Here is a 25,850-nt window from a genome sequence, read left to right as displayed (position 1 = left end):
AGGAAGCAGGAGTCGACATTTTTCTACCTTTTTTTCCCATTCATGATGTGAAAAAGCAGATGAAGTTTAAATATAAATATCAGCTGAGGGCAAAACAATGTTTTAAAATCTTTGAATTCTCTGAAAAAGGACTGAGATGAACCATGAACCAAAAACTTGACTGACTGCATCTTTCAGGCAGAACAGCACAAAAATGCAAAATGCGTGAAAATGTAAAACCTATAAATTATTTGATTAACAAAAACCTACCAATGTAATGAAGCTGTAAATAAAAAATCTAAATTTGCATAAGAGCTTTGGCTGAAGTTCGTGACTGAGAAGTCAAACAAACAGAAATTCACAGTCAACATTTCATTCATCCTCTGCTGTACCTGAAATACACACCCACAAAACGTATGATAAACATAGAGGAATCTCTCTGAATGAATGGATCTGATGGACTTAAAACAGCCGAGGACTCAGAAGATGCTCAGTCAAGATAGATATAGTACCAAAAAAATACAATACATAAAGACATAAGCACGTGCCACAATTATCATATGTGGAAATAAGGGATCAAAATTAAACAGATATAAAAATAAAAGAGCTGACATAGAGGAACAAGGAACTGCACAACCTTCCATCCCCATATTCAAAGCCAACAATGAAGTAGCAGAGGTTGCACTTCCTCAAATCACCAAATGGGGTTTTAGGGCATAGGTAAGCAATTTCCTTTTGACTCTAATGCTAAAAAAGTCCAATTTATTAATGCACAGTCTAGTTTTAAATGCTTTATATTTATAATGCTTTATTCATAGTATACTAGTTTTTCTTAAATAACCCTTTTTCTTGACAATCTCAAGATTCTGCTGCTGAGCAGACGCAGGAAAAGATCTAATTAAGACAAGACAAGGTTAAGATACGTTATTTCAGTTTTTTCAAAAAATAAAAGAATAATTTGTGTTCACATGGGATTTTTAAATACATTTCATCAAATCAAATGAAGCTGTTCAGTCTTGTTTCAATCTGACACTGACATACTCACATTTTAGCCATGTTCCTATTAAACAAATGCTAAAAAAAATCTTTTTAAAAAGTTGTTTCCAGGTATGTTTTCAAAAAGAAACACTGACAAATTCTTCTTGCTGGTTTCAACGAAAGGGATGGTACAGGAACTACTTGCCTCATTAATTTGTTGGAATCTAAACCGAGAAACATAGATATATCTCAGGTTTGCCATGTGACATAATATTTGAGCAATAAATTCAATAACATCAAGCAAATAAACAAAACAAAAAAGCTGCATCTACCATCTGCAGCACACACAAATAAATGTGATAGGTCGCAACACAAGTGATAGAAGGAAGTCAAAGGAATAAATGTACAGAAATTCCACGCAACACTGATTTTATTTCAAAAAATTGCAGACGGTGGAGCAGCTGGAAAAGCCTGAAGGAACAAACCTACTCCCTGAACCGTATGAAATCACGAAACCAAAAAAACCTGCTGGACCGCGTCTTATCTTTCACTCTTCTCAGGGTTAATACAGAGCAGGCAAATGTGAGGGTTGCAGGAAAATTCAAAGGTGTTCTATTACAAATGCAGCTTAATTCAACAGCCTGTCCCTGTCATGAAGCACTATGACTCTGCTGAACCTGGATGAGCTGGGACCTTTTAAGTTTGCTTTGCAATTGTTGTAGCACAAGAAGCTCCATTTAGTTTAACAAATTTTGGGTCTCAGAGTAACACGGAACAATCCGAACATAAAGGTGTTTTTTAGGCACTTAACCTTTCCACTGTGCTCTCTACAAATATAGTGTCACTACAAGAAAGTGGGCGTCATTTCAGGCTGGTACTTTTTTGTTTGTTTTTGCTTTGTTTATTTAATTAATTTCAAAGTGATTAAATAAATAAAAAAGCATCATAAACAGAAGTACAACAATAAATCACAATATTCAAAGTTCAATAGAAACTCTGGATGAAAATGAAAAATGTATCAGGTTCTAGACCATTTTATCAATTCAATCCAAACTTAAACTTATACAAACAGTATTTTTTTTTTTTTTTACAAGAATTTAACCCATGCACTGAAAACAATCAATTATGATCTAAAGTTTTTAGGGAAAAAAGTACATATCACTGAATCTTGTTAACCCTTGTAACTATTTATTATATCACACTTAAATTTGCTTTTAATTTTTATATAGATTGACAATTTGTAACCATTGTGCTGTCTTAAATGACCCCACCCTGACATTGACGTGTTATTCCTACCATGACAAAGGTGGATAAAGGTGGAAAGATTTCATGTAATCCATGGACACCAGTGAGATTCACAAATCATTGAAGAAAAAAGGTTTAGCGCACTGTCTAGTGGGTCTAGATGACCCAACTCCCAATGGTAAAGTGCCTAGGATAACACAAGTTAATGGCTTCCATGCAGTTATTTCATATCTGAACCCCTCCTGAATGTAAGCAGCTGTTCTTCCAACTGGTTTCATAAATAGATTTCAGACTTTATGATCTCTTAAAGCCTCATTCCGATTATCTGTTGATCTATTTTAAAAGCATTCCCGGTTGTTTTGTCATTATGATGATGCAGTTTTTAGCCCAAAAAAAAAAAAAAAAAAAAAAATTGGTGTTGTTTTCGAGGACATAGTTTCTGCAGAGCGGTAGGAGTTCATTAGGAATTCACCCCTGAGTTGTGGGTGGCACTGTAAGCCCACCCCCATTTCCCATCATCCTTCTGTTTACATGCTCTCTAGCTTACAGCCCCTCACATTCCAAACATAACATTGTGGGTGCAACAAAACTGTTGAGCTGCAGAATGGAGCGGAGCAGGGAGCTTGTGGCCTGCTGATTGTAGTACCTACATCACAGCTACAAACATTGGAAAAAACTGGGTCATTGGGTCTTCCAATGGAAGAGTTTTTGGATGCGCTTTGTTTGTTTTTTGACCATAATTTTAATTATTTTGAAATCAACAAAACGTTATTTTCATTTGTTTAACAGTGAGTTAGTGACAGAGTTTGCTGTTGTTTTGTGTTTCCCCAGACCTCAACACACTACATCATATATGGAAGGGTGAGGGAACAGTACAAAGTGTACCATAATGTAACCCTTGTGCTATCCTAGGCACTTTAACATTGGGAGTTGGGTCATCTAGACCCACAAGACAGTGCTCTGAACCTTTTTTCTTCAATGATTTGTGATCTTCACTGGTGTCCATGGATTACACACGAGAACACGTCAATGTAAGGGTGGGGTCATCTAAGATAGCACAAGGGTTTTAACTGACTTAACCCCTTTACGTCTATTGATGCAAATATCCATCAAACCACTGAATTAGTTTAACTTAGCATCTACACAAAAAAGTACAAAAACACGAGTGATTTTTTTATACATAAATTCAGGGTTTAAACAATGTTTAACTTGTGAAGATGTTGTCATTTTATCGTCAGTTAGTTGCATCTGTTTGGTTGTTGATGAATCTTCCTATAACCTGCAGGGTCTTTGCTCTGCAGTGAAGGCATCAAAATTCAGAATTACCCTTTGGAGTTATCACTGAGATACATTTTCCAGCGAGGAGAGGATCATCATCAGTTCAGTGTGGTCATGTTCTGGCCTTCAAGGCAGCAACATGATATAAGTCATGTTTGTTTCTCTTTGTTGGCAGCTCATTTTTCCTGTTTTCAGAAAACTGAAAAACAAATGCTGGCTAGAGGGAAGGAGCTGGGATCAATGAATGGCACTATTTAATAGGAGCATACATGCTTGTTATTAGTTTTTTTTTATGTCTTTTACAGAAAAAAATGGAAGAAACTGTAGCCTAGATAGTTGATGCCCTCCTTAATGTTACAAAGATCTGTGTTGTATGAATTTCATTAAGACATGCAGTACTGACCAAAAGTTTGGACACACCTTCTCATTCAAATGAACGGGAAGGTGTGTCCAAACTTTTGGTCTGTACTGTATTTGACAGTTGGTACTTTGATTAAACACCAAGAGCGATGTTTGAAACATGAGTATGTCATGGGAATTTTGTTTGCCAAACCTGTTGAGATCTTTTCATTGCGTAACTGTATTTAGGACTTTTTAAAACACTAGTTTGTCCATGTTTTAATCAGAAATATTGCAATTGTTTTTATAATCTTATTTATAATCAAATTCCAAAGTTAGATATGCTATGTCTTGTGGTTGCACAATAAGGTTTAATACAGATCATTTCATACTTTTAGCCTCTATAAAAGGGAAAAGGATGAGACCTTAGTAAAAAAAATTTAACTTATGGTATAGAGATTAGTCATCTGAGTGTCCTTCCTCATAACCCCATCTTTTCAGATCACTTTCTAATTACCTTCCAGTTTACATTTGAACATGCAACTGCCCAAGTGAAAGAAAAAACAGTTTAGAAGGACCTTATCTGACCGTTTGAGTTTAAATTCACAGTTAAACCAATAAAATGGTAATGGTGTATACTTATATAGTGCTTTTCTACCTGCAAGGCCCAAAGGGCTTTACAGTCACAGACCCATTCACACACTGGTGGCTCCGCTGCCAAACAAAGGCACGCCTACCACCAGAGGCAAGGTGGGGCTCAGTGTCTTGCCAAAGGACACGTTGACTGCGCATCGACTGTGTGCAAGGCGGGAATTGAACCTGCAATATTACGATCATGGGTTGACTGCCCTACCGCTGCACCACGCCTGCCCCTGAGCATGTTCCTAAGGCCAATACTTAGTAACATGCTGAGCAAATACTTTGAGAACAGCTCCCAAAGCTTCAGTCGCAGTTTAAACGACCAGTTTGTTAATGATGCCTTGCAAGTCTTCTGGAGAACACTCAATGTTGTTGCCCCTTTGAAACCTTAGCTTCTTAGACAAAACTGAGTAGCACTGTGGTTTAATGCTAAAACATGTTCTCTTAAACAAGTAACCTGTAAGTTGGAAAGAAAATGGTGCTGCACCAGCTTTGAGCAGTCTGAACACACTACTCATGTGTTAGCTTCACCTCATGGAATGTAGAATTAAGTTCAAAATCCTCCTGCTAACCTATAAGGTATGACCCCATCCTGTATTAAAGATCTCATAGAGCCTAACCACCCAAACAGAACACTTCGCTCCCAAAATGCAGGACTGCATGTGGTTCCTATTATTTCTAAAATTACAGTACTTATGGAAAAAAGCTCCCAGCTCATGTAAGAGAGGCCAACAGTTTCTACATTCAAAGTTAGGCTTCAAACATTCCTCTTTGGACAGGCTTATTGTCAGACTAGCTAGTAATCAGAGAATATTTAACTTACTGTTTACATGTTTGAATTAAACTATGTGACCAAGGTACCGCCAGTGCAGAGTGGAGCCACCAAAACAAAAATGGCTGAGACAATAAAAGCTTATAAAAATTTAATTTTAATGAACAATTTAAAATCTAAAAGTGCAGTTTTACTCCGATTATCAGTACACAGATAAATAAAAGGGAGAGGCAGGAATAAAAACAGGAAGGCAGAGCCGACCGCCCGTGCAGGAGGGGAGGGGAGAGGCCGTGGACTAAGCCAGTACGCAGCAGCGCACCTCACTCCACTCCGTGCTGAGAACACACACACACACACACACACACACACACACACACACACACACACACACACACACACACACACACACACACACACACACACACACACACACACACACACACACACACACACACACACACACACACACACACACACACACACACACACACACACACCACACACACACACACACACACACACACACACACACACACACACACACACACACACACACACACACACACACACACACACACACACACACACACACACACACACACACACACACACACACACACACACACACACACACACACACACACACACACACACACACACACACACACACACACACACACACACACACACACACACACACACACACACACACACACACACACACACACACACACACACACACACACACACACACACACACACACACACACACACACACACACACACACACACACACACACACACACACTATAAGAAAAACGTGCAAAAGAAACTTTCCACTACACACTAAAAGGGAAACAAATACAGTGAGGGAACTGGCGTGAGGAAGACGCTGCCACAAGGGGCCCCCCCCTCACCAACACCACACACACCGGCGCCCGACTCAACAAAAAGAAATCAGAGTCAACCACACAATAAATACAGCACCACTTTAAAACACATTAAAATGTATAAAAAGGGTGGGTAAAGAACACGCAGTGGCTCATGACATCAGCAACACATCCAGCCGCTTACAGCATCTAGTTAAAAGAGCAGAACAAAAATGAGTAAAAGGTGTTCTACATTCTCCAACAAGAGGCACTTCAGCCACTGTCTGTCAACTCACTCCCTGTTCCTTATAAAGGGGCAGACACAGCTGAACTACATCCCCAATCAAGCAGGCATGCACCTGTCACAGGCCGACCTGCCGGTTACATTTATAAAATTAACAATTAGGTGTTAGCAGGCCCGCTAGAAATTAGAAGCTGGGGAGAGCGTGGTGCCGTATTCTGTCCTCTATCATTTATCCATCATTTAGCTCTCTGTTTTCATATGTTGTCCCTCTTTCCCACTCCCCTCCGGGCTTCCAGATTTCATTTGGCTCGTCCGTGCTCCTGTACTTGGCTGTGGACCTCGCCTCTGGCTCGTCTTGTGGCCCCAGCCGTCCCCCAACTCCAAATGGATGAAGCCCATCTGCTGCACTATGTAAACATGTAGTTTTAGAGTTAGATAAGCTAATTCTTCTCTAGGAATTCTGGTATATCTGCTGTCCTTCCTGGTGGAAGATCCCTCCTTCATGTGGACACCTCTGAGGTTTTTTTATTTTTTGCTTGAATCAATTTTTTTGGTTTTTCCCTACCGCGAAGGAGGGTCTAAGGGAGGGGATGCCCTGTTGAATTTAGTCTGTTTAGTTAGTTAAGTTTAGAACTTTCCTGTTGAATTCTATGTCTACATGATCCTTTTGATTTCATGTTTATTACACAATTACCGGTATGAAGCCCGTTGAGACGACTATTGTTGTGATTTTGGGCTATATAATTAAAATGGAATTGAATTTAATTCAAATGAAGAGAAAACCTTAAAATATAACCTTTGGTCATAAGTAAAAACAAAAAATATTAAACTAAGAGAAAAACTTTTTCACAGAATGAAATAAAAATCTGACTTTTAGCCACTTTCCAATTTCCTTGTATTTCAGGTTTGACAAACAAAGCCTTTTTTCTCATTTTTGAAAATATGTAACAATAAAATTGACATTTTGGAAATAATATTTTGCATTATTCTGTAAATATGTTCCTTTCCAACAACAGGAAAATTCAACAACTTTAAGGAACAACATGGTTAGAGGGGCATAAAAATAGTTGACAATTACAAAGTTGTTCCACTTAACCCTTGTGCTATCCTATGACCCCACCCTTACATTGACGTGTTATTCCTACCATGACAAAGGTGGATAAAGGTGGAAAGATTTCATGTAATCCATGGACACCAGTGAGGTTCACAAATCAATGAAGAAAAAAGGTTCAGAGCACTGTCTAGTGGGTCTAGATGACCCAACTCCCAATGTTAAAGTGCCTAGGATAGCACAAGGGTTACACAGATGAGAGGTTTGTACTATTCATCATGAGCTGCGTTTCCATTGACTATGAATTTGCGGAAATCGGATTTGCAATAAAAAGTTGCCTAATGGGACAACGACAATTTTGAAAAAACTTGCATTGATCAAATAAAATAAAATATTTGCGCTTGGGGGAAGGGGTTTTTGAGGCATGCAGAAATGGACACATTTCACAATACTGCAGTGGAAACACTTTTTAAAATATTAAATGAGTCAGATAGCGATGGGGATGCACTTCTTAGTAGGAACTGGCTGCCTTTGGCACTACACAGTGGGCGTCACAAGAGGTCCAACAGCATTCAGAAACTCACAATGACTGATTTCTAAAGAACTTATGATGTTGCAGACCTGTTTGAACAAGTTTTTGCCAAAAACAAGACATCCAACATTCCAGAAAATCTCCCTCTGCCTAAGGATCTCTTCTTTTGGGGTTTAAATAATTTTGGAACAATGAAAAAACAGACTAGAAATACACAAGGAAACTGGTCAATGATATCCCCCCGCTTAAGGCAGCACATGTCCAAGCCCATGGAAAGTTCTCCAAAACCATCTGGATGATTCAGAGGAGGCCTGGGAGACTGTCATGTGGTGAGGTGGGACCAAAGTGAAAATCTTTTTGCAGAATCTGTGATTAAAAAAATACATTTATTGCCTCCCTGAGTCTGTGTCTGGTAGAAGAACATTAGCTGAACAGAAAGGAAAACAAAACCCAAAAAAGAAAATTCAAAAAGGCACCAATCACACAGAAAGAGTAAATGTGCTGTGGCTAAGTTTAGCTCAGATCAGACAACTGCACCAGGCATATGCAACTCTGATCAAATGTAAATGAGAATCGAGCAGAAAATGTCCTTAAGGTTATTTGATCCTCGCAGTTTCTCTGCTACAGCTTGTTCCACTTTTCAAAGGAGGGGACCTGAGATGAACTCACCACAAAACTGCTGCTCTGAAACCAGGAAGTTAGGCAACTTTGGTTTTTAAACTTATGTTTAAACTAATCTCAGTTTGAAAACTGTTATGAAGTTCTGGGTGACCCAACATTGTGGCATAGTGTACTTCAAAATATTTATGCTGAGAATATTTCTATTTCTAATATTGCTATTTCTTTGAAAGTTATTTTGTAGGAAACTGCTCAGAGATAAATGTGAAACTATCTTGGCACAAACCCACACTCTTTAGTTCTGCAGTGGAACCCAGCACTAACTTCCTGTGACTGATGATCTCATGATTGCTTTCCAATCTCATGGAGCAGACTTAAAGTCACACAAAACAACATGAGTAACTAACTAACACGTACAATTTCTGTGAATTTTTTTGTTTATTGTGAAAATATAGAGGGTGCACGTAACCAACAGGAGGATCAAGTAATAGGAACAAATGAATGGGAGGAGGGGGGGAGCATGCATCCAAACTTTCAGTTCTCTTCCAGCTTCACAAAAAAGAAGAACTTGAGGACTGCTCGTTACAAAGGTGAGAAAAATACACAAGAAATGCAACCCAACATGACTTAACCTCATGTTTGATCAACATTTACACCCTTCAAATTAAAATCCCAGTAAAAGAGCAGCAGCAGATCCATGCAGGCTCGCATACCCATAGAGGAGAAACAATAAAATACAGAAGTATAAAAAGCAAGTTGTTTGTACAAGAGATGACGTCATATTTCTGGCGTGAGGCATCAGAAAAGGTTGCGGTATAAAACATAAAGTGCCTATCCCTGTTTGGTAAACATGAAGAACAATGGGTTAGGAGACGTCTTTATTCAAATAATCGCAAACTTGCAATGCTGCAATATTCATATAATATATATTATTTGAACACATTTATACGACACTTCAAACTTTACTATGAATTAGTGAAATAAGGTTCCCTATTGTTATCCGACACGGGTGTCGGATAACAATGTTATGTAAACAAGAAGTTAGTTTACTTTGAATTGTCTGTTTCCACTGAATAATTTATTAATTATTTGTGGTTATTTATCTGTGTTAATGACCAGAAGAGAACTTGTACCTGCAACAGCAAACCTTTTAACGTTATGGTTTTGCGTCCTGACACTTCCTGAAAACAAAAGCAGATCTACTGCGCCATATTTCTACACAGCAGTATTCTCGGACAAGCACGCGTTTTTCGTTTGGGTTACTCAAAAGTATTTGTTTAAAGTTGCTTTGAAATAAAATGCAGCAGAAACCTGTTTTTTTTTCTTGCAGTTTTTTTTTCTTTTTCTTGTAGCTTTAAGAAAAGGAGATATATTTCTTCCTGAGTATGTGGACTTTCGCAAGGCTGACTTACATAAAGGATCCACAAACATGATTTGGCTTCACCAGGTGGATTTTCCACCAGCTTACTTTCCACTCTGTTGACTTATATGCAAATAACTGTCAAAATACTATTCTTGTTTTTTAAAAAAAAGTGTAGTAGTTTGTAATGTAAAAAGAAAAAAATCTACACATAGAGAAAAAAAAATAATGAATGCAGTTTATTGTCGACTACGTTTTTTCAAAACATTGTTTAACAAAATTCCTCTTTAAGGCACTAATATTTTTTTTTTCTTTGTTTCTGACTTTGCACATCCACAACAACAATGATGTCAGGTAAATAAAGTCTTTAATATGACAATTTCTAACAATACATTGAGCTCTCAATGTAAAAGATTTTTACAATTACGGAAATACAATCAGAACATTTTATATTTCGGCTAAATAAGTGATGTTTAAAGCCAAATAATGAGTGGGGTATCTGATAATAACAATGATATCACAATTAAACACATAGATTTTAATTTCTGGCTTAAAAAAATATTTCGTGAAAGTCTGACACTCATTTGCAGGAAGGTGTTTCCATAATTCTGTTATAATTTAAGGGGTGAGATGATGATGTTAGGTTTAACGGTCTGGCAATCTACTTGTCAGTTCTTCATAAAGACTTTGTTTGAGTCAGAGTCAAATCCTTCATCTAGATTAGTCAATTTCCTCCTCAATCCTGTCCTTGCATTTTACACTTAGACCATTTAGGTCCTTTCATAAGCAGCTCCCATCAAGTTTGACGAAGAGCATTGTTTGAACTGTTACCATAAGCTATTTAGATTTCAATCAACTTTTCTGAGACAAACAGTTCATATGATTTTCCTTCAAGAAGAATTCACAGTTTGCACAGTGCAAATAGAAGAGGCATCGATCTGACTCACAATGAAGAGCAAGGTAGCACTCTACAGACCACGGTTCCATCATTGTCCAGTGATGGTCCACTCCAGCATTGCACTGCAACGTTCTTGGGGATGGTCATAGCAGCGGCTCAGCAGTCCATTCAATGATGCTCTCACTTAAGTTTTCCAATATCTCCAGTGGATGTTTAGAGCTCTTTCGCTTTGGAAGTAACAGAATGTTCAATAGTTCCTTGTCCACCCTTTATACAACTTTGTACAAAGAAAGCTTTGTTCCAACCCAACATCAACTAAACAGGAGAAGTCCCCAAGCCCGTTATCTTTTTACATACAGTACTTTGTGAGTTTGGTACTCTTTACCCAGCTTCAGCAGATAAGGTTTGGGTCATTTACTTCTTTCCACATAATATACATCTGATAAGGAAGAAATCTGTGTAGAAGAAGTAGGTCTCTCATGTAGCAAGGTCCACTGTTCTCTGGTGTATTCATGGGCAAATTTATTCCCAAAGTTTTTACCCCGAGATGAGAAGAAGGTTTAAGACCTGCTTTGAACAAACACATTCCCATGTAAGCATCATCGATTGGATGAAGAGGTATTGTCTGAGATGTTTTGTAAATCACTGATGCTGTGTAGGCGGACAGTAGGAAGCCCCCACCTCCGCAGTAAGGTTCATACTTATTGGACTCTTGTATCAGGACTGGGACATAATACTTGCTCCCAGTCCATCTAACAGGCTTCTCAGTTGTGAGCAAATGGCCAGTAAAAAGGTGTTTCAGTCCATAACTGTTATTGATGCTTTGTAGATACTCAATCATGTTGTCTGTGTTTGCAAAAACATCATCATCACCGTTAAAAAGAAAGCGAGCTTTTGGGCATTTTTTTACCAGCCATTCCAGGAGGAGGGTCTGCTTTAGCGTCAAGTTGTAAAACGAGTCAGCAAAGTCCCACTGGAGAATATCCTTGTTTTCTTCATTTTCCATTTTTAGCAACTTGTTGAGTTTTTGTTTCTCAAAACCAGCACCTGAAGTTCCAGAAATGAAGACCCTTCGAATCCATGCTCCCTTGTACATCCTCTCTTGCGCCCAAGTTTTACGCAGCACTTCTCTGCGTTCGTAGTTCTGTGGCGAGCTTTTAATGACCAGCAAAAGAAATGGCTCTGTGTCACCGCTTATTTCACCGCATTTGTCAGGATTGTCCAGCAGCATGGGGAAGTGGCGACAGTGACGATAGTGGAGAAAGGTTTTGTAGATGTCAGGGAGAACGTCGAAACCCGGGAGATCGGCAACAGACGGGTTTTTTTCACATTTTTGCATGGGAGGGGTTGTAGTGAGGATTGGTTTTGTTGTCCTCAACTGAGACTTTTCAGTGAATTCAGGTTTTGAAAAAGAATTGGTTGTGATCTCACCAAATGTAATAACGTAAACAATGGACAAGACAGTTAGCAGCAGCAGGACAGCCTTTGGTATGGTGCTTCCTTTCTTTGTAATCCTGCAATTAAAATTCACAAACCAAAAAAAATAGTTAACATCATAGTGAAACACTGGTGTGTCCAAATGAATTTATCAGTAAATAACAGAAATGGGACCAAGTCATTGTTTTGCAAGTCATAAGTAAGTCTCAAGTCTTTGTCCTCAAGCCCTAAGTCAAGTCTTGAGTCAAAGTAGGCAAGTCTCTAGACAAGACCAAGCCCTACAAGTCAAGTCCAGTCGTTTCAAGACCTTTCGACAACAGAGAAATAATATTCACACAGACCATGATTTCTATATTGCAATGTATTTATTTAAAAAAAAGCTTTTGAAAGACTTTTCCTCTGTGTGTGTGTGTAGCTATAGGCGCACATTGCCTATAGCTAAAACTGCCCTTGAGCTCATCCTACCCCACTTCAAGAATCCCAAATTGTCTCTCTACAACAACACCCAGTATGCCCTGTTAAAAATGTAACACTAACAGTGAGTTAATGGTCTCATTGATTTAACTATAGCTAGCAGTTACTTAGCCGTTAAGCAAGTGTCTGCCTTTATTCAAAACTTACCTCAAGTGTTGGACAAAGTTGAACGCTGTTAAGACTATGTTCGTTATCTTTGAGCCACATATTCTACAAACTGTTGTTTTTGGTTGACAACTTCATAATTTTTAAACTCAAATGCAATCAAAACAAAGTGAACCTCATTTGATTGGATGTTGTGAGGATGATGCACACATACACAAAAAGGGGGAGACTGATCAACATACTTTTAGATTTCTGTGTTTTTGGAAAAGTAGTAAGTCTTTTTCCATCAAAATGCTAAAGACAAAGTGAATTCACAATTACTGCCATGAAAGACCCATTTCAATCCTCTTTTGATCTATTATAAGTACTCCCAGTGGTCTTTTTCATAATGATTATGCCGTTTTTTAGCCCAAATGTTAAAAACCCAACTTTTTTCGAAGACATAGCTTCTGCAGACCGGCAGTAGTTCATTAGAAATTCAGCTCTGAGTTGTAGGAGGGAATCTTGCCACAGAGAGACCCCACACCCAGTTCCTCTCCTCTTTGCTGAGAGCTCTCTGTTTACAGCTCCTCACATCCCCAATTTAACACTACCAGTACAACAAAATGGAGAGCACTATCGGAGCTATCATGCTGTACAGTTCTGAGTCAGATATCAGCTCAGACGAGGAAACGACGTACATGAATCCATTTGACTGCAAGTTGATGCATCAGAATGAAGTGGAGCAGGTAAAACATTGCCTGCCTATTGTAGCTTTTATGTTCTAGACACAACCTTTTTCCAATGGCATTTTTTCGTCTGGTCCTGATTCACAGGGATTTGATAAAATAAAGGGAACTTTGAGCTTGATTTTCTTAATACAGGTCCTTCATCATCAGAAAAATGCCACAAGAACAGGTTAAAAACATCAAAAAGACAATTGTCATCACAGTGGTTCTCTAAAGTCCAAGTCGAGTTCTAAGTCTTTTTAATTTTGTCAAGTCGAGTCTTAAGTTTTTCAAATTCTTGATTCAAGCCATATGACAGAAGTCCACACCTCTGGAAAATAATGTCACCTTTTAAATTTGTCTAAATGGTGTGAGTTTGCTTACTTTACTTTTTAATACAGTTTCTCTTTATTTTTTTGTGAATTTTATCATTCATGTTCCTTGATGTCAAATGGAAACTTGTGTCATTTGTAGTCTTAAGTAGGCGTTTTCCTTTTTGTCTGTTTTCACAGCGGATTTGGACAATGCCAGAGGATTCAGTCAACCATAACAGCCTAATATAAAGCAGTAGAGTAGCATGCCATCTCTCTGACAACCTTCTTTGTGATGTTCATGGTCAGGACCCCGTCTGCCTGCATTCCTGTCTGTTTTGGTTTATATCCACTCGCTTACACTTTAACCTTGTTGCCATGGCAGCTTTTCTTACACATTTTAAAGAGCAAATTTCTAACTTTTCACCAACTGCCCCAATGTCAAAAACGATTTCACGTATTGGAAAAAGTTTTTTAATCAAAAATCTTAAATTGTTTTCAGTTACCAGCTGTACACAAGAATTGACACAAAAGACTTTTGAGTTTTGTGAGGTAGTGAGCGCTAACTACCAAGACCAGACATGTTTTTACTCTAAAACTCAACTCTAAATAAACTACTATAGTGATACAGCATGAGAAAAACCTGGTTTGGTTGTTTCGGATACAACGTTTAGACCAATGAGTTATATTGCTAGAGCACCGCCGTCTTGGTGAGGTCAAGTCACTGCTGCAGTGGATGCATGTGAACACATTTTTTGCAATAAAATGCCTGTTCATTGTGCGGGTTTCAACTGCCAAAATCGAAGAAATTTGTCCACGAAGGAGGAAGGCATCACATTTCACAGGTAAGTATTATAATTTTTTTCTTTTAATGCTGCAGGGGCATCATTAATACTATACATGTTGACATGCATGATGCTGCAGGGCTATTATCAACATGTAAGGATGATGTCCGTATAATTTGCTGTTGACATAAATGTACATTTTATTTTGTTAAATCTATATACAGTATACTAGGACTAGACTATTATAGTAATATAGATTTATACATTTCTGACTCAGTGACTGAACTTTTCTTGCAGGTTTCCAATGGATTCAGACCTAAGGAAAAAGTGGGCCTTAACAATAAAAAGAGCTGACCCAGATGGATCCCTGTGGTTACCAACTAGTAATGCAGTCTGGCTATGTTCAAAACATTTTGTGGAAACAGATTTTGATAAGACTGGCCAGACTGTTCGCTGAAACCCAACACAATACCATTCTGTGTAACACCAAATTGATCACTTACATGAATTAGTAAATCTATTGTTTTTCTTTATTTTTCTTATTTTTTCAAAGGGTAAATCTGTTATTGACTTTTGGACTTATTGTTGACTTGATTTATTATTATTATTGAATTACTATTGATTTCGTATTATTATTATTTATTATTATTATATAATTATTGACTTATAATGTACATATTGTTATTATTTATTATTATTATTGACTTCCTATCGACTAATTGTTGGGCTTTTCTAAATAATTTAAATTACATTTAAAAGAGGTCTAAAACTTCTACATGTTTAAAAATTATTTTTAAAAATTATTTGTAACAGTTGTTTTTTTTGTAAGAAGTCCTGCAACTATGCATTTTTCATTCAAGTTTGAGCTTTTAAGGCTGCCTGTTTCTCTTATTTAACAACAGCAAATGATGTATATATATAAATGATAAACATATATATTATATATTTACATATATATGTATACATATATAAATTATATAAAAGCTACTCAGATGCCACCAAAGGCTATAGAAATCATTGTCATGTGGGCGTCGTCGACCTCACCCAGACGGCGTCGCGCTCCGCCACCGTCGGCCAGGCTTCCCAAGCGGGCGTGTCTCCTCTAGCGACATAACTTACTGGTTTAGACTGACAATATAAGGAAAGGATGAAAAAACTGCCTGGTTTTCTGAATGGTATACATAAAAATATTGAAAAATAAAGCTATCTGGATTCTGATTCTGAATGCCAAACTAGGTTTAAGTGTTAAATATTTAAGATAGATTTGTAACAGATTTTTAGAATTCAAACTATAAAATGAAAGTATCAGGTGCCACAGGAAGTGTATTTCTTCATAATTTCTTTCTAGTTTTATTTTACTGGCCACTTTTTAAGCTGATTATATACTATATTTAGAAATATATATACATATATATATGTATATATATATATATTCAGAAGAAAACTTATGGTGCAATTACTTACATTAGATTATTTCCGGTTTTTGAAAAAAAAAATCAATTTTACTGCTATTAAAACAACCTTGTCATGTTAAAAAAAATGCTATTAAAGTCTAGATAAACATAAGAGAAACCGCCGTGCTCATTTACACTCGCCTTAAATAAAACCTAATCACTAAAAGCATTTTTAAACGAAGACTTACCCAATCATGGCTGCTTCTTCTCGATGATCATTCGTTGACCTGCTGGGAAACAGATGCAGCAGAAGTGAAGGAGGAAACGCGCCTGCGGTTTTCTTTGTGCCGCAGCTCAGCGAACATCGGCTCCTGACGTCACGACAAAAGTCATCCCTCCGCCTCACCGTGTAAATACATAGAGGACGCGACCTGGAGGATTGAACCTGACTAACAACATGGCAACTTCGGTGATTACTGGACAAACACAGAAAACACTTCCTTAAAAATGTAGTCCTATTAAAAAGTGCAAAAGTCTATCATTAACAATTATTAAATTAAAACTTTATTCAATAAATTTATTCGTAGACATTTTTAAATCAACTAAACATTATATTATGTCAATTCTAAAATAAAAAAATACAATTAAAAGATACTTAAGCAAAGACAAATAATTAATCTCTATAATTGTAAACTAGTGTTAATATGTTTTCATTAAAAGTCTGCATTGAAATATTTGATTAGGGCCTTAAAGTTTGATTGAACACTCAAGAAAAGAAAAACTTCATTTGTGCAGACCTCTTAGCATTTTTCTGCTGTCCACAGCAGACACAGTGACTCACAACTACTAATGATTAAATAGTTTTAATTGGCAAACATATCTTTGATCTTTGAACTATTTTTTTATGCTTTCAGAAAGTTTTTATTGGCAAGTCTTTCCTGGTTGGTTCATTTACTTTAATTTTACAACCTTTCATTTTGTTAGGTGTTCTAGTTTTTGCCCATTTCTGTAAAAAACAAAACAAAAAAAGGCCATAAACATGCCTATCTAAAAAAGATTCGTTTAGCAGACATGATTGCGGTGTTGCTATGAATTGCACAAATGCAAAACATCCTATTGCCATTCCCCTTTGAAAGTAAAGTCAGAGTAAAAAATGTCTCACTTAAACCAACTTTTTGAAACTAAAGAAAAAAACAGAAAACCATTAAATATTTAAAAAAAAGACAAGAAAGACATAATATGAGCAGAGGATTCAAAGTTTCTGAAAGTGTCACATTTTTATAGGGCAAAAAACAAGACATGTCCTCCATAAAAGTATTATTATAATACTAATAATATTTAATTGTGTTTTTTGGCTGCACAGTGAAGTAGTGGTTAGCGCTCTGGCCTCACAGCAAGAAGACCCCCAGTTCAAACCCCTAAACTTGAAACAGAACACCAGTGGGGGACTTCTGCATGCGTGGGTTTTCTCCAGGGACTCTGGCTTCGTCCTGCCGTCCATAAACATGCTTTATAGGTTAATTGGTTACTCTAAATTGTCCAAAGGTGTGCCTGGGTGTGTGATGGTGACGTTGCAACAGACTGGCGACCTGTCCAGTGTCCCCTCCCTCTGCCAAAAAGTGCCCGGGATAGGCTTCAGCCGCCCCCCTGACTCAGAAAGGGAACAAATGGATTAGAAGATGAATAAATAATATTATTTTGATACTGACTCACAACACAAAATTTTACACTTGGAACTTACGTTTTGTCAAGGCACAATAAAGCTTTTACAAAGCCATTGACTTTCTCTAGATGATCACAAAATAACTGTTATTTGATAATCACACCACTTGTCTCTAATATGTTCCACAGTCATTTCAATTGCATCAAAATACTATTGTGGCTGTTGCTCATTTGAATAAGCAAAGTGGAATTCTCCTCTGCTCTTTTTTTCTCTGTTAAAGCATGTGTAGTAACAGACACATCCATTTTAATCATCACAACTCAATTTTGGACTAAAAAAACATTCTTTTTTTTGGGGAGGGGGGGGGTGTTGTCAATCATACTGGCAAGACATCACCTTTTCCTCCTAATTTACATTTAAACGCATGTCATGTGCAATTTTGACGTTTTAAAATATGCCACTGTACCTGTTTGAGAACAGCTCAAACAACCCTTAAACAAACCCAACTATATTTGGCTTTTAAAAGAAAATCCTTGTAATAATTTAGAAAAATGCAGGGATCAATGCATGTTTTTAAAAACTTTTTAGAAGGTTTATTGCCATTATGATGATAATTTTTGATGCTTTAAAAGCCTAAATTAAAACATCAGATTGTGAAATGAAATTCTTTTATAATTATATCATTTTATGAATCCTTGACTCATTTTCTACTTCTTTAACCCTTGTGCTATCCTAGGCACTTTAACATTGGGAGTTGGGTCATCTAGACCCCACTAGACAGTGCGCTGAACCTTTTTTCATCAATGATTTGTGATCTTCACTGGTGTCCATGGATTACATGAAATCTTTCCACCTTTGTCATGGTAGGAATAACACGTCTAAGTAAGGGTGGGGTTACCTGAGATAGCACAAGGGTTAAAAGTAGGGCTGCACGATATGAGGAAAACTCGCGATATGCGATATTGGTGATTAATATTGCGATAACGATATAATTTGCTGTTTATAAACAAATAGCAAAACAACCAAAAACATAATTTACATTTCACTTCAATAGTTTAAAAATTATACTCCAAATGACCCTTGTTGACGTAGGAGGCAAACATGAAACATAAAAGGGCTCATCTAATTGATCAACAACGTAAACGGGTCCTTCCGATTGGTTAAATGCATAAAGGGATTCATTTCATTTGTCTGCCATGAGTTTGTTTCAGCACATTTAAGGTAACCATTTATTGCAATTTTCGCCATCTTGTGCGGTATGCATTTTGCACAGCTTAATGTTGCGATAATGATAAATTTGCAGTAGAGTGTGCAGGCCTAGTTAAAAGCATGTCTTACTAACCGTATGATCTGTCAATCAACAACAATGGCGCTATATAGATAGCACCATTGTTCTTGGCAGGAACAGGAAAAACCTGACTTAACTCTTATCGTCCATCTTATTAACCCTTAAAAAAACAATTAAGCTCTAAGGGAAAATCCCCATTTTAGTTTGCTCTACGTCATCACATTAGTGGCTGTCCTCATTCCAGTTTACCTTGGTTTATCTTCACGCTTGAGATTTCTTTCTTCTTGAAATATTTTACATGGAGAGCCGTCGCAAACACAAAGTAGCCTAACAATCCTTAACCCAATGCTTGGGACGCTTCCCTCGTCTACCAAAGAACTGCAGAGACTGTGAAACCTCAGATACTACTTTTAAATCACCTTTAAGTCATGAAATGCTTCAACTCGCACATTTTAAATGGTTGAAACATTTTGATTGACACAAATTCTTTCTGTAAATATTTCAAAATGAGCAAATCATTTGACATGTTTTTGTAAATGTAGGAAACAAAGAAAAAATATTGAAAAGGTAATTTTATTCAATAAAACTCACGATTGTTTCATAGTGTAACATTACCTCCACATTTAAAAACGAGGTTGCTGCCATTTTGCAAACCTAGAACCCCATTGTGCTCCTTGATCCAGTTTCGACAGAACTTGGCAAACTTGATCATGAAGCGGCGATTCTACTTCTAACAAAGGTGTTTTGTCAGAACACACCTGTAAATATTTAGAATAGCCTTCCATCATGGAAACAGAATTCACAGCCATCACACGAAGCAACACTGACAGTTTATTTACATGGGTACATTTTAGCCATTTGATGAATTGCAGTGTCACATTTCTAACATAGGTGTCAATTTTCTTACTCCTGATCTTTAGCAACTAAAAAAAAAAACTTTTTTCCAAGTGACAAAAACTTTAAGAAGTGTTAATATAGGCCACAAATTTAGAAATAAAGTACACTTGAGTATGAAGAAGGTAAAGTAAAGAACCTTGTGCTATTAAGTTATTCAAAATTAAAATACTTACCTTGAAGAAAAAAAAACAATATAAAAAGGTCAAAACATATTCCTATTCTAAATTGATATTTCAGCTGTTTAAATTTTTCTTTTAAAAAAGTAATCTGAATACACAGCCCTGCAGAAGTATTCTAGCAGGAGTGAGTGCACACAGTATATTTGACTTTTTTTTAGTTCATCTTTTTAAGAAACAGACATGTTTATTTGACACCCTTTGACACAAACACTTGTGATGTGTGATCTGAATTGGGAGAAATGCGGATAACGATGGGGGAGAAAAATCAAGTTGCCTCTGTTTCTGGAGGGCGGTAAGACTTTATAGAGGATTTCTGCAACACAACATGCACTTCCACCAAGATTCCTTTTTTGGTTCTAAAGAAACTCATTTCTTTTTTGAACTGGAGCCAGAATGGGAGGATCCGGATGAATGGCCGCTGTGCCTGCAATCACACAAGCATCATGGGAAGAACAACAAGGTCAGCGGGCTTTACTGCAAACAGACATGTATCCATGAAGTAAGGTCACCAGGGCAATCAAAAGGCAAAACTTCAAATTGCATTTAATTCCTTTTACATAACTCCCAAAAAGAAAGCCAACAAATGGCTGATAACTATCAGTGCCATTGTGGTATTCCACAGAAACCCAAACCTTTCGGACGAATGGGATCTAGAGCGCCTCCTTTTTCTCCCGCCAGATGAGGACCTGGAGCGGCTGCGCTTCTGTCCCCCCTCGGGTGAGGAGGAAGCCGATCGGGACCTCTTCCGTGGAGAGGAGCCCTTGCCAGACCCGGAGCTGGATCTTTTGGAGGAATAAACCAAGCACTTGAGTCAGTAAAGTTAATGGTCGTCTCCCTATAGCGGGTATTTGTCACGCTTCTCTAGTTATCAAGACAGATGCAAACTAAAGATGCCAAGTGTATTTCATGAGTGGCCTCAAACCTGGTTTTAATCTACCGAAATTTTTATGTCACGCTTTGTCTTGCATACTTTGGCAGGGAGTGCGACTTATACTTAGGAGTAACTTAAAAGATTTTTTTTAAACATACAAAGGCTCATGTTATTTTCCCATTAACAGCCACTAGAGGGCACTGTAGGTGTGTGTATATCCGTATTTGTCTACGTTCACATTGCAGGCTGAAACGACCCAATTCTGTTTGTTTTTGCCCCAATGCACCTTTTATCTAATCCGATCATTTCAAACGCGACCCAGGCCACTTGGGTATGTGGCCCTGAATCTGATACGTATCCGATCTTTTGAAATGCGACCTCCGTCTGAACAGCCAGGACACATGAATACGACCCTTACGTCAATGATATGCTACAAACGTCATGATTCTGCGTTGAAGTAGACGGGAACGAGAACATAAACATTAACCATGGCGGTTGATGCTGCTGAGACCAGTCAGTGGAAGGGAAGCGGTCACCGATTTGATTAATATTTGGGGTGACAGGTCTATTCAGGCCAAACTCCAGGGCTCTTATCGCAACCGGGCGGTTTTAGGAAATATTTCCAGCAAAATGGCAGAACCCCCCCCCTCCGACCGTGGTCAGACGCGGGGGACTGAAGGCGGATCCTCCTTCGGGTTTCACTTCCCTGTTCGGACCCTCAGATTCTCCAGAGCGGGTTAATAAAGAGTCAATGGCAGGTCTGCTGGGGGAAGCCTTTTTTTTTATTACTGTTCTCCTTCCTCCGTAACACACAACAAATGCGCCCCCCCACTGCCCCTCAGAGAGGAAAGAGCTCTCTCCTACACACAAACGCGGAAATGTGAACGGCCTAGCAATTTTCTTTTTGATTTTTTCCAAAAATCGGAATTGAGCATTAAGCCCTACAATGTGAACGTAGCCTATGATACTCAGAGCAAAGCAGAAGAAGTGTTGTCCAAAACAAACTGAGGAGAATCTGATAGTTCTGAAATTTATATTTTTCTAATTTGTGTCAAGATATTATTGTAATTTTTTCCCTCGTGGAAAAAAAACCCTGCAGCTCCTGCAGTAGAAGGTAAAACTCACCATCCTAAAAAAAATTTAAAAGACTGAATGACCTTAGGAGGTGTGTTTACAGATGTTATTCTAGACATCTTAAAAATAAATAAACCTGATCTCTCAATACCATCTGTGTCTTCCATTCATTGTAAATGAGATAAACAGCCAATGCTTTCATGTAGCAATGAGGCGTCAAATCCATGAAAACATTTCTGGGCACCAGCAAATCTGAAAGGACGATGGACGTTAATTTGACGTGTGAAGTGTGAACGCAGCATCACGCTGGGCTTGGTGGAGTTGTTCAGAAAATACACAACTTTTCTCCCATAAATGCAACTTATACTCCAATGTGACTTTCCTTTCTTCTTTGTTTTGCATTTTTGGCGGCTGCGAGCGACTTATGGTCCGAAAACACGGTAAAACTATTTTATTTTAATATTAATATCCTCATGGACTAACCAGGGATCCCCCCCCTCCCCCCCTAAGAGAGGCATGATAAATACCCCAAACATGTACCTGGACATTTGAACTGCAACACAAAAAAAACCCTGATACTATTTAGAATTTAAAATAATTAAACTAGGTCTTTGTTCAAATAGAGCTGAATCAAGTGGAGAAGCCAACTGCTACATTTGGAACTCAGTGATGCTGTGGAGCTTAATGCCCCTCACATACACTCTCCGCGGGGAGAGTGCATGTCACCTCATTCACCTGGAGCGAGACCTCGAGTGAGATCCAGATCTGGAACTCGAAGAGCTTCTAGACCGAGACCTGAAATACAGAAGCAGAAACAAACCCTTTCCAATATTTTTCCAGATAAATGGATAAAAAATGAACCAAGACAAAGGCATTAACATGTAGAACCACATATTTCATAAATGTGTATAAGATTTAGAAAAAAAAAAAGAAAAAAATCTCCCGTATGACAAACATGCCCTTGAGAAACAAACTGTGCCCAACCACACACACAAAAATCCTAAATAAAGGCCTGATGTGATGCTTATGGTCAGTGCACAGAAATGACAAAAAACAAAACTATAAAAGTCTCACTAGAAATCTCAAAATAGCAGTCATCTATTTAAAATTAAGTTAGAGACATAACTAGATCTACTCGAGTTTCTCATAATAAAATCAGGAGGGTTTAAAAAAAATGGCAATACAATAAATGGGGGGGAAAAAAATCATACAAAGAAATAAATACTCATTGATTCAGAAGAAAAATTGAGCTGATACTGACATTTTGCCTGGAGTTACCCGTGACCTGTACCCTTTTACCTGGACCTCGACCGAGAGCTGGAACTGGAGGAGCGTGAAGATGAGCGGGATGATCCAGAGCGGCTGCCTTTTTTCTTAGCTGGCTGTTCATCTTCATCGCTGGCAACCAGGTCATACTTGGACAAGTCACCATCGTCCTCATCATCATCCTCATCCTGAAGAAAAGTTATTTTTCATCACATTAAGGTATTTTGATACATACATACATATATATATATATATATATATATATATATATATATATACATATATATATATATATATATATATATATATATATATATATATATATATATATATATATATATATTTTTTTTAAATTATGTCAGCAACAGACAACTCTAAATTCTTAAGTCAAACCAATGATCTTACATCTAACTTGTATTTGGACAGATCACCATCCTCATCATCTTCTTCCTCATCGTCTGGTTCCTCTTCTTGGACTTTAGGCTCTTCTTTCTTTTCACTTTGTTTTGACGAAGACTGTGTGCTGCTCTTTCCACGATACTTTTTCTTTTTCCTTCCAAACTGGCAAAAAAAAAAAAAAAAAAAAAAAAAAAAAAAAATCTCAACAATATGTCATTTGACCATTTTAGGAAGGTATCTATTTTTTTACTTTCAAAACTTTTTGGGTAACTGAATGCTTAGTGTTACTCACCTCATCATATTCACCATCAGATTCCTCCCTTTCAATGTATTCCACATTCTCCCTTTCATTGAAACCTCCACCATAACCTTGGAAAAATATGCAAAGGACAAATTTTCTCTATAACAGGTCTTTAAAAACTTGAACGTTTGTATTAAAAATTTGTCGTACCTGTTCGTTCTTCAAGCTTGGCATATTTTGGAGTGTTACACATGTTGCATTCGGATCGTCTGGCCCAATTCACATTGCCACAGCTTCGTACAATGATAGTGTATATTATTATTCTTTATCTTAGAAATGTAATCATTGAATATAATGAAAGAAAATATTGATAGCATACGTCTTGCACTGCCAGTCATTTGCACTGAAGAGACCTCTGCTCTTCTCAGCAAGTGTTTTCCCGATTTCTGTCCCTCCGGCTTTCATCATTTTAGCCTCTGTTGTTTTTTCTGTAGAAAAAGAAATGACAAACTTGGATCCCAGACCGAAATACTTGCAGACAAACAGGCTGCTTAATAATAAACCAAGTATTTATAAGTAATTATAAACAGTGCACTAAAATGTACCTCTACCACATCTGTTGCAACTTGTTCTTCTCGCAAAGTTCACATTTCCACACCTGAAACGGCACAGGAAGAGCATTTACACAGGGAGTCCAAATTTAGCAGCTTGATTGTCTGTCCATGATCATGTGCTTCAAAAGTGGCCTATCAATGGTCTTAATGTAGATCACTGAGGCTGCAAATGCCTGTATATGACCTAAATAATCACAATCCAATGCAAAAAATGTATGCATAAACACAGTAGACTGTTAATGGCACTTAAACAACACAACAGATCCGAGAAAAAAAGACACAAGCTACAATTTAAGCTAATGCTAGCTGCATTGCTATCTATAAAAATCTAAAGAAATTTAGACATCAGTAACCATTGACATATATAAAACATAGCTAACATGTAAGTGTTAAATGTGCCTAATAAAATATTCAGACTAAGAGAGACTACGAATGTCTAAAAAACATCCTGAATCGTGATTTTTATTAAGCTAGTCTGTGCTAGCATTAGCTACATGCTAAAGGCCTAAGCTAAGTGAGGTCAGCCAGTTAGCACGACTTGCAAATTAGGCAGACGCCGACGGCTTAAAATAGGCTCTACGGTGAAAAAAAAAATTGCATTTGCCCTTACTTTTTATCAGGACAAATCCAGTCCCCATCGCTAACTCGAAAGCTCTTCCCTGACATATTTGTGCCTTTTTGCGCCAGGACAGCGTGCTCAGGATCTCCGTCGGTGTTCATGAAGCAGCTGCCGAATGTCGAGCCGACGCCTCCCTCTTCTGCTGCCTTCACGTGCATTTCAGCGGGTGGGAAAGTTTACTATTCAGCAACGAAGAAATGCTTCTAATTATCAGCAGTTTTATTGTATATGTTGTCAAGTAACAAAGTTAAAAATTTTAGAACGACCAACTATAACACAAGAAACACACCTTATTGGTTATGTTACTTTAAATAGCTTAGGGTTTCAAGGTGATCACATGTTGTGCTATAACTGAAGTGCACATGCACCAGAATTAACACAAATTAGAAATTTGTATTCCTTTAGGAGAGAGAGGTTATTGGGAGAGAGACTGTGTGTGAGTGTGGATAATAAGCCTTCTGAGAAATAAGAAATGCAGACTCATTTTTTTTCTTTTTTTTAAATAAAAAAATCCATCCTTTTGAAATGTGGAAACAGCTTTCCACTGGGATGGACTGGTCCAGGGTGTACCCCACATTTGCCCAACAGTGGCTGGAATAGGCTCCCACAAGGAGAATTGATGGATGGATGGATGGATGGATGCAGCCTTTTGGGATTTGATTTTCAACATATAGACTCCACACTAGATGGCAGTCAACGCACACTTTTTATTTTTGATTTTCTC

General features: G+C 37.6%; 2 protein-coding genes across 3 annotated transcripts; both read right to left on the bottom strand.

Annotated features, from left to right (window-relative positions):
- Positions 1-10,205: 10,205 nt before the first annotated feature.
- On the bottom strand, positions 10,206-16,381 carry LOC101175309 (N-acetyllactosaminide beta-1,3-N-acetylglucosaminyltransferase 3). The gene is made up of 2 exons (XM_004067873.4): positions 16,264-16,381; positions 10,206-12,316 (listed from the first exon to the last, which is right to left on the bottom strand). The coding sequence occupies exons 1-2, from the start codon at positions 16,269-16,271 to the stop codon at positions 11,194-11,196; spliced, it is 1,131 nt and encodes a 376-aa protein (XP_004067921.1). The 5' UTR covers positions 16,272-16,381; the 3' UTR covers positions 10,206-11,193.
- A 3,403-nt stretch (positions 16,382-19,784) lies between these two features.
- Positions 19,785-25,270, bottom strand: zranb2 (zinc finger RANBP2-type containing 2). 2 transcript variants are annotated; one of them, XM_023954185.1, is made up of 10 exons: positions 25,118-25,269; positions 24,499-24,551; positions 24,273-24,381; positions 24,104-24,186; positions 23,945-24,021; positions 23,659-23,814; positions 23,287-23,441; positions 22,723-22,782; positions 20,675-20,824; positions 19,785-20,466 (listed from the first exon to the last, which is right to left on the bottom strand). In XM_023954185.1, the coding sequence occupies exons 1-10, from the start codon at positions 25,225-25,227 to the stop codon at positions 20,409-20,411; spliced, it is 1,011 nt and encodes a 336-aa protein (XP_023809953.1). In that variant the 5' UTR covers positions 25,228-25,269; the 3' UTR covers positions 19,785-20,408. The 2 variants fall into 2 exon arrangements, with proteins under 2 accessions (XP_023809953.1, XP_023809952.1); XM_023954184.1 differs by having other exon boundaries at positions 19,785-20,824; positions 25,118-25,270.
- Positions 25,271-25,850: the final 580 nt, after the last annotated feature.

The sequence above is a fragment of the Oryzias latipes genome, chromosome 4 (genome assembly GCF_002234675.1).
Source record: "Oryzias latipes chromosome 4, ASM223467v1".
Taxonomy (NCBI): Eukaryota; Metazoa; Chordata; class Actinopteri; order Beloniformes; family Adrianichthyidae; genus Oryzias; species Oryzias latipes.
This window is presented reverse-complemented; position numbering and strand designations above follow the sequence as displayed.

What these genes read in the sequence shown, in the direction of transcription:
- zranb2 (XM_023954184.1), bottom strand. Translation starts at nt 25,227, where the DNA reads ATGAACACCGACGGAGATCCTGAGCACGCTGTCCTGGCGCAAAAAGGC. An exon ending in AATGACTGGCAGTGCAAGAC is followed by an intron (nt 24,187 to 24,272) that starts GTATGCTATCAA and finishes CATTGTACGAAG; the next exon opens with CTGTGGCAATGTGAATTGGG. An exon ending in AGCTCTCGGTCGAGGTCCAG is followed by an intron (nt 22,783 to 23,286) that starts GTAAAAGGGTAC and finishes TCTGTATTTCAG; the next exon opens with GTCTCGGTCTAGAAGCTCTT.